Source organism: Nannobrachium achirus (genome assembly GCF_963921795.1).
Source record: "Nannobrachium achirus genome assembly, chromosome: 13".
NCBI lineage: Eukaryota > Metazoa > Chordata > Actinopteri > Myctophiformes > Myctophidae > Nannobrachium > Nannobrachium achirus.
The window spans coordinates 11,751,014-11,759,274 of record NC_137833.1 but is presented as its reverse complement, the minus strand read 5'-3'; the positions used below and the strand labels follow the sequence as shown (position 1 = coordinate 11,759,274).

Below are 8,261 nucleotides of genomic sequence, written 5' to 3'. Positions count from 1 at the left end.
CTCCTGCCATAGGACCTTTACTGTCTGAAAACTTGGAAGATAACAAAGCTATATTCACGCCACCTCTAAATAACATTACAAAGAAAACGTCTAAAAAAAAGAATAAAAAGATGAAGTTGTGCCACCCTTTCAAATATGCCGTAGAAAGACACGCCCCAGACTCTGCCACCCCTCCCCCAACCCCATGAGTTCATTTGATCAATTGGCTGCCACTGCCTGCCCCTCTTCACACAGTTTTGCTGTGTTATCAATTTGCTTTGATATTGAAATAATATTGATCAATAAAGAGAAGAAGAAGAAACATGCCTCAGTTTGTTCTGCTTCATCGTGCACACATCACATCATACACTTATGACTTTGAGAGAGCAGTTAGCAGCCACAGGAGTAGGCTAGCGTCGTGTTTACCTGCAAAAACACATTGTCCCCTCGCTGCATTTTGACGTTTTCGCTTTGTTTCGGTAAGACAGGGTCGTTTTCAGAGGGCAGTGAGTGTTTCTGCAGGTAACTCCAGTGACTAGTCTAGTATATCTAAACTACGCACAAAAAGTTAGGGGACGTAACTTCGATATGAACTGCTCACATCCACCGCTCACTTCAAACATGGGTTTGATTTTACCTTTCAAGACGGGAAACAATCTTTTGGGGTTCTTGTTGCTATGTATAGTACTAGATACCTTTTACATTTTTTGAATGAATATTTTAAGAAAACGTAGCAAGGATTTAGAATCGGCCTCAGTCCTAAATGCTATGTTTTTCACAAATCAATTCCCTGCACTAGCACACAATTGGGTCCTCAATTCCCTGGCTCTTGGGAAAAACAGATGTTGCTCGTGTTGCTTGTGCGGATCAGTCTGCATGACGCAGGCTGCCTTCAGACTTTGCACTCTCTCTCTCTCTCTCTCTCTCTCTCTCTCTCTCTCTCTCTCTCTCTCTCTCTCTCTCTCTCTCCCCCCTCCCTGGGTGAAGAGGTGTTATTTGGAGTGCTGCAGCAGACAGGCAGGCAGGCTGAGTACTCATCCATTGTTCGTCAGGTGTTGTGACCTGAAGGGCCTCGCTGCATGTCCTCTACACTCTGAGTAATCCACTCTGCTGCTCAGGGAAGAGGAGGAAGAGGAGGAGATGCATGGAGCCGCTTCGACGGAGGAGTGAACAACATGACGTTAGATCAGAGGGTCGCAGACACACGCTACTGGAGGAGATAGGGAGAGACATATCAACTAGGGGTGTCAAAAATAATTGATTCAGCAATGCGCCGGCCGTGCTCGACTGTGCATCGATGCAGCAACGTGACATAATCGTTAATCGAAGCCTAAATATAAGCATATAATATCATTACAATACTTTATAATATTATATATATATAAATCTAAATACTGTTGTTCAGTATATCTGACTTCTTGAAAGATTTGTGTGTGAAAGGTGAAAGACATGTTTTGCAGTAATATAGAAAAGTGTGATGCATCGCGATGCATCGTAGAATCGAATTGTTACCTGGTTAATCGTAATCGAAATTGAATTGTGAGGGTAGTGCCAATGCACACACACCTCTAATATAAACCACGGTTTCCCAAATGTGTGTGTGTGTGTGTGTGTGTGTGTGTGTGTGTGTGTGTATCTTATTTCAAAATTATTCAAGAAAATTTAAAATCAAGAAATCACAATGTTTCATCAGTTAAAAACAATCGCAACATTTCTCAAAAGTATTTAATTAAAAAAAATGTTAAGAAGTTTTGTGAAAATAGAAGATCTACAAAGCTCACAACGCAGTGCAAAGTGACAGTGACAAAGTGAGCTTGTATATGTGCTATTTTTGGGTCCCTGGCAAACGTCTAATTTCTCTTTTGGGTCCTGAGCTAAAAGGTTTGGGAACCACTAACCTTTCACTAACACCAGCTAAAACATTAAAGGTAAGTGATATTATTCACAGACATACTGTACCTACATACCTACCTACATATGCAGCCGAACACAGTACTTGCACGCTCTGCTGGTGCAAGTAATTCATCCGGAGAGATCACCCATTTATCAGCTTAATTTTTATAGTTTTCCAATTCCAATTGTGTCTGATCATTTCTTTGTGTCATAACTTCATCACCTTTTGAATCTGTAACCTGACTGGAAACTCCTGTTACTGAACAAACACTCCATAGCAATGAGTAGGCTACTATCAGAAAATCACGTACACTACATTTAACATAACAAGTTATGGTTTTGTTTTAGTTTTTCTTGATATGCCAGATATGTCCAAAGATATGCGAAATGAATGCTTCAGAAAATAACTGTTTTAAAGAGAAAATACACCACTAGGCTATCAATAAACACAATATAAAGAGGGCCTTCATACCACAGATTTTTCTTGTTTGTAGAGTGTATAGTGAGACAGGAAACCGAGGTCAGATAGAAGGGAGATGATACAAAACATGATGGGAGTCGGATTTGTACTCCAGTCCGATTCACAAGGAGGATGTGGTCTGTGCACTAATTGGCCACCAGGGTTTATTTTTTATTTATTTATTTTTTACCCCCTGTTAAGATGTGGGCTGTGATAGATGTTGACTTACCATTGCTAATGTTCTTCTAAAGCAGGGTGGGTCTTCAACCCTTTTCATCTCAAGGACCCCCAAATTGACACTTATTAGCCTGCATATGGACTCCCATTTTAAAAGATATGCCAGGGACCCCCATAAGAGAAGATTTTTACGGCCCAATTGTGTTGGATTCATGTTAATGTGTATTTTCAGACATCTGACCACTTAAAAGCTTGTAAAACTTGTACTTGGTCAGCTCTCCCCCCCCCCCCCCCCCCCCCCCCCCCCCGTACACAACCCTTTTTGCCAAAAATAGCCGATCTACAAGCTCACACCACCTTGCAGCGCGAGGCGTTGTGAGCTGATTGTGAGTAGATCGTCTATTTTTCAGCTAAAGTTCCCTGAGAAAGGGGATGCTATAGGGTTCAAGTGGTTAAACAAAGTAACACAATAACTCTCTCTCTCTCTCTCTCTCTCTCTCTCTCTCTCTCTCTCTCTCTCTCTCTCTCTCTCTCGTCTCTCTCTCTCTCTCTCTTCTCTCTCTCTCTCTCTCTCTCTCTCTCTCTCTCTCTCTCTCTCAGCCATCCTTATTCCCATTCAACCTTTAGCCCGTGGTTTCAAGCAGGTGCAAATCACTCGAGTGCTTTAACAAATAGCTGAATAGATTTATTATATAGTATACGCCAAAGATTATGAAATATGCTCTCGAGAGGACTACAGGCTGCAAAATGAATCTCACATTCCTTTCCGTTTTGTCTTTTATAAACAGTGCATGTCACAAAAATATAAACAGAAACAAGTATCACTGCTCTGTTTTGCGAGATATTAAACTTTAAGTAGAATGTCGACACAGAAGAAATCATTTACAGTCACAAACTGTACAACAGTCGGCTAAACAGGTGCAGGGCAGGAAAAGCGTGATAGTGTGGATTATATTCTGGTTCTATGTACAATTTAGTAGAGTGCATGAACAGAAAGAAAGAAAGAAAGAAAGAAAGAAAGAAAGAAACAGAAAGCCAAGTGATATGCATTTGTCTTCTCTATCTAGAACATGGTATTTGAAGGTTACACTTTTATCATGATTACAAGAAACATTCACTGCAGGTGAAGGAGGAGTCGGAGGCTAACTGAAAGAAAGTAACCTCGCGTCACCAGCTTTCTGGGGGAAAGCCTGGTGATCGTTTACAACGGGCGGTTTGATCCGGTTTAGGCGGAAACCACAAGCAGAAGAAGCAGCGTCGATTTGCTTTGTTTCCTCCCGTTTGTTTCCCCAATCACTATTAAAATGCTGGAGTAGCCTAGTGTAGTCTTGCCAGTCACTATGAGACTAAAATATGCATATAACAAACACATTTTCCAAAAGCAAAACTACGTCGCATCAAGGAGTTTATTAGGTAGGCCCTAAAAGTATGTCCTTGAGTGCAGGGGAATTATTTGGGGTTAAAACTGTTTCCGGTTTGATAGTTCCGGCCAAAGTGTAGTCCGTCTAGGACGCTACAACATGACGTAAAGTGGTTTCTGCTCCCGACCGGATCAAACCCCGAAAAGTGAAGGGACCATAGGCTAGAAAGAAAGAGTTTTGGAAGGGTGAGAGGAGACACATGGTTGGATGAGAGGAGAGATAAGGAGAGGCGAAGGGGAAGAGGTTCCCTTTTCCACAAGGTGGAATTACTTAACTGAATACACAGGATAACAAATGAAACAACCCCTCGAGGTTTTTTGTGTTATCCTTTCAGCCTTGTTGTATAACTGTATAACCTCTGTACCTTTTGCAAACTGTTAATAAAGTATTCAAGGAAAGGAAAGGAAAGGAAAGGAAAGGAAAGGAATTCACCCTTTGTTAGCCTTCTGGTTGGTCCCTGACTGACCAACCAGCAGGCTCTATCTGCCTTGTCCCGCCCTGGTTGCGCCTTATTTATGTTGAATTTGCTAAAACATAATCTTTGGAGAAATAGAAACATTTAAAAACATGCTGAGTCACTATACTGCCACTGAGCAGCTCCATTTTACTGAAACTAAGTTTGAAATTAGAATTGAACACACAGAATAACAATACGAAGCAACTGAATTAAAATTGTAGTGGATGGAGTGTCCCACCGAATGTCCCACCAAGACACAGCAACCAATGGGTGTGAAGAGGGGCGGGAAACACGGGCGGGACTCGACAAAGGGTGAATTGAAGAGAAGAGAAGAGAAGAGAAGAGAAGAGAAGAGAAGAGAAGAGAAGAGAAGAGAAGAGAAGAGAACTTGGCCAACAACATGCGTTCCACGGTCTAGTTTTTACTCATCAGACTCTGGTCTAGTTTTTACTCATCAGACTCTAGTTTTTACTCATCAGACTCTTGAGACTCCGCTCCACCGCCTCGTCTAGCTCCTCCTCCAGCTCCTCCTTCTTGGACATGGCCAGTTTGGACTGGTAGTCGCTGACTATCTGGTCTATGTAAGGGGCACTCTGTGTCCCGTGCAGCATGAGGGTCCACTCCTTCAGGGCGCCGTGCTGCGGCTCCTCGCCCCGGAAGCCCACCTCCAGGAGCCAGGTGCCGCGCGGGTCCTCGCCCCAGGTGTGCGTGGTCATGAAGGGCCACTTGTCGAAGCCCACCTTGGCGTCGTCGTCGCGGGGCCTCCGGCTGAGCAGGATGGACTTGGTGCCCATGGGCGAGGTCATGTTGACGTTGAGGTCGCCGCGGCGCGTGCCGTTGACGGTGACCACGGCCTGCACGTGCTCCAGGTAGCGGACAAAGTTGTCCTTGCCCTGGCAGGCGTCCGAGTCGATGGCGAGCACCAGCTTGTCGCCGGACTGGATCTTACTGCGCAGAGGGAAAGAGCGACACAGGATTTGAGTCAGGATGTATTCGGCATCTCATTTTTAGGAGGGGGGTCCTAAACACATTGATAAAACATTACATCAGCATAGCGGCATAGCTCAGGGGTAGAGAAACCGTTATTAGAGCACGAAGGGTTCCCGAAGGGTTCCCAGTTCGAATCCGGGCTCCCCCTGAGTTAATGTCGAAGAGTCCTTGAGCAGGACTCTGAACCCCTAATTGCTCCCGGTGAGTAGGTTGGTGCCTTGCATGGTTTCCTCCGCCACCGATGTATGAATGTGTGCGTGAATGGGTGAATGTAATGCACAATCTATGTAAAGCGCTTTGGATGAAAGCGCTATATAAATGCACCATTTACATCCTTGCTTGCTCGCCCTCTCCCACCCACACCCCCTGCCCTCATCTCATTTTCATCAGAGAAATGGAGAATACAGTACAATGACCTGGATTAAAGTCAGAAATCAACATACTGTAAGTGGTTTACAGGTTAAAGGAACAAACAGGTTGTTTCTGCATGTGATTGTGAATATAAGGAAGTCCTGAAGAGAAGCAACAGATCTGAGAGACAGAGGAAGAATGCTAGGGAAGCAGAGGGCAGTGTTGGTGATGGTGGAAAAAGTACTCACATGTTTTACTTGAGTAATAGTATCAACACTGTATGTATGTAGAATTTGATGTACTGATGCATTACTTTGCTTATTGTAAGTCACTCTGTAAATCACTGTGGATTAAGAGCGTCTGCTAAATGCCTAAATTGTAAGCACTCTGTTACAAGTAAAAGTCTGGAATTTAAAATGTACTTGGTAAAAGTACAATAGTATTGGTATCAAAATATACTTAAAGTACCAAATGTAAAAGTAATCCTTGTGCAGAATGTCCCATTTCAAATTTTCAAAAACATCTGAAATAGCCGATCTGGAAATGTATAAAGGGCTGAAGTAACTAGTAACTAAAGTTTTTCAACTAAAGTAAATATACAATATTGGCCTCTGAGATAATTGGCGAGAGTGGAAGTAAAAGTACAGAAAATTGGAAATCCTCCAGTAAAGTAAAAATACCTCAAAATTGTACTCAAGTACAGTACTTGAGTAATTGTACTTAGTTATGTTACACCACTGGAGTTAAGTGTAGCTATTGCTTTCTTTGTCATCAGCTACATTATGCACGTGTATCCGCATTTGTGCACAATCAGAGCAAACAATTGAACTTCATTCTGTTGACCTGAAACAACTAAAGCCTGACTATTCTGTCAACAAAGACATCATTGTTATGGAGAGAATGCATCATGACACAATGAGTTCTCCTCTACTTTCATCGCTGTGAGCAGGCACGTGCACACATAGACATCAAAGGGGGCTTGAGCCCCTGCCCTTTTACCCATCTGTAAAAGTGCCCTCTCCAGACCATGAAAGTTGCACTTTCTAGTTTGAAAGGGGGGCAGTTTCATGACAGTACAGTTCACTGATACAAGGTCAACTAAAGGAGATCCAAGAAAGCCTTTCGTCTCGTTTACATAGGAAACCTTTATGTATCTCATATAGTTAACATTGAATGACAGACAGATAGACACAGTACTATGCAGAGGATATCATCAATAGCAAAAAGAAAGAAAGGGGAAAAAATAACGTTGTGAGCATGGAGATCGGCTATTTTCGGTATTTTCACCAAAGTGCACTTTTCGAAATTTCAGCCCTCTAACATTCTCTGCACGTCCCTAGCTCTGAGAGCCCACAGGCCATCCCATCCAGCTATCACCTGGACTCCATTTGAATACAAAGGAGGTGGAAATATGAATGATTCAGTGATTCATTACTTTCGGGACCTCAACTGGCAATGAAGAGGGTTGCAGCGGCCAGAAGGCCGACAGAGGAGGTCAGGGTACTTCACCATGAGAGAGCAGAGATTTTGAATAGCCAAGGAAAAATATAGATTGGCAACAACAAAAAAGGTATTTTCAATTGATAACAATTGCCCCATTTTCTAGGTTGAAAATACGTCATTATTTGTCGAAGAAATATTTTCAAGTGTATAAAAAAAAAAGATGTTTTTGAAAATAGCAGAACTACTAGCTCTCTCAATGTGTCACATTTTCAAATAGCCAAATAGCTGAAGTGGTTAATGTATGTTTTGTAATAATAATCTAAATCAGGGGTCTTCAATGTGTTCAGGCCATCAGGGAGCCCTTAGCTGAGAGAGAGATGAAGCAGGGACCCCCACTATATATTGTATAAAATTGTGTTGCAGATTAAAAATTGATTTCTTAGACAGATTAGACTTGTTTGACAGCAGTGTCATCATGTTGGAGTAATATGTATTTTCAGACATTTACTTACTCAAATACTTAGTCTACTCTTCTTTTTCCTCTACAAACCTCTTTGCCAAACTGCGAGGCGTTGTAAGCTTGTAGATCTGCTGTTTTTGGCTAAAGTTTCACTCAGAATAGGGATGCCAGGGTTCACGTTTTATAAAAAAAGTTACATAGTAATAACTTTAAGTACAATGCTTGAGTACAGATGTTACCGGTAGTTACTTTCCACCACTGGCTGTGTAACTCCATTTTCACAAATAGGTCCATCACATCTCATCTCATCTCATTTCATCTCATCTCAAGTACAGCTTCTTTTGAAAAGGTGAAATAGCTTTTAGATGAAATGGCTTTGTGTCCAGAACAGAACATTGGATCTGGGACTCATGGTGCTGCACTTTTACTACTTTTACTTTGAGTATAATATACTTAAATAAAATAAAAAAAATAAATGCTATACTTTATACTGCTGTACATCGCAGAGCCAAAATATTGTACTTTTTACTCCACTACAAGTATCTGATCATCTTTAGTTGCTAGTATACTTCACAGATTTACATTATTATTACTGAACATAATTAATGGGACATTTCACTTTCATATAAA

The 8,261-nt window shown here is 41.9% G+C and overlaps 1 protein-coding gene across 1 annotated transcript in view; it reads right to left on the bottom strand.

Annotated features, from left to right (window-relative positions):
* Positions 1-4,848: 4,848 nt before the first annotated feature.
* The window catches only part of pcsk2 (proprotein convertase subtilisin/kexin type 2), a gene marked incomplete at both ends in the record, with an annotated part of 66,011 nt that continues 62,598 nt past the window's right edge, over positions 4,849-8,261 (bottom strand). Inside the window, one exon of the mRNA XM_080740567.1 lies at positions 4,849-5,335. Within this exon, the coding sequence (XP_080596693.1) occupies positions 4,849-5,335 (487 nt within the window). The remainder of the gene's footprint in view (positions 5,336-8,261) is intronic.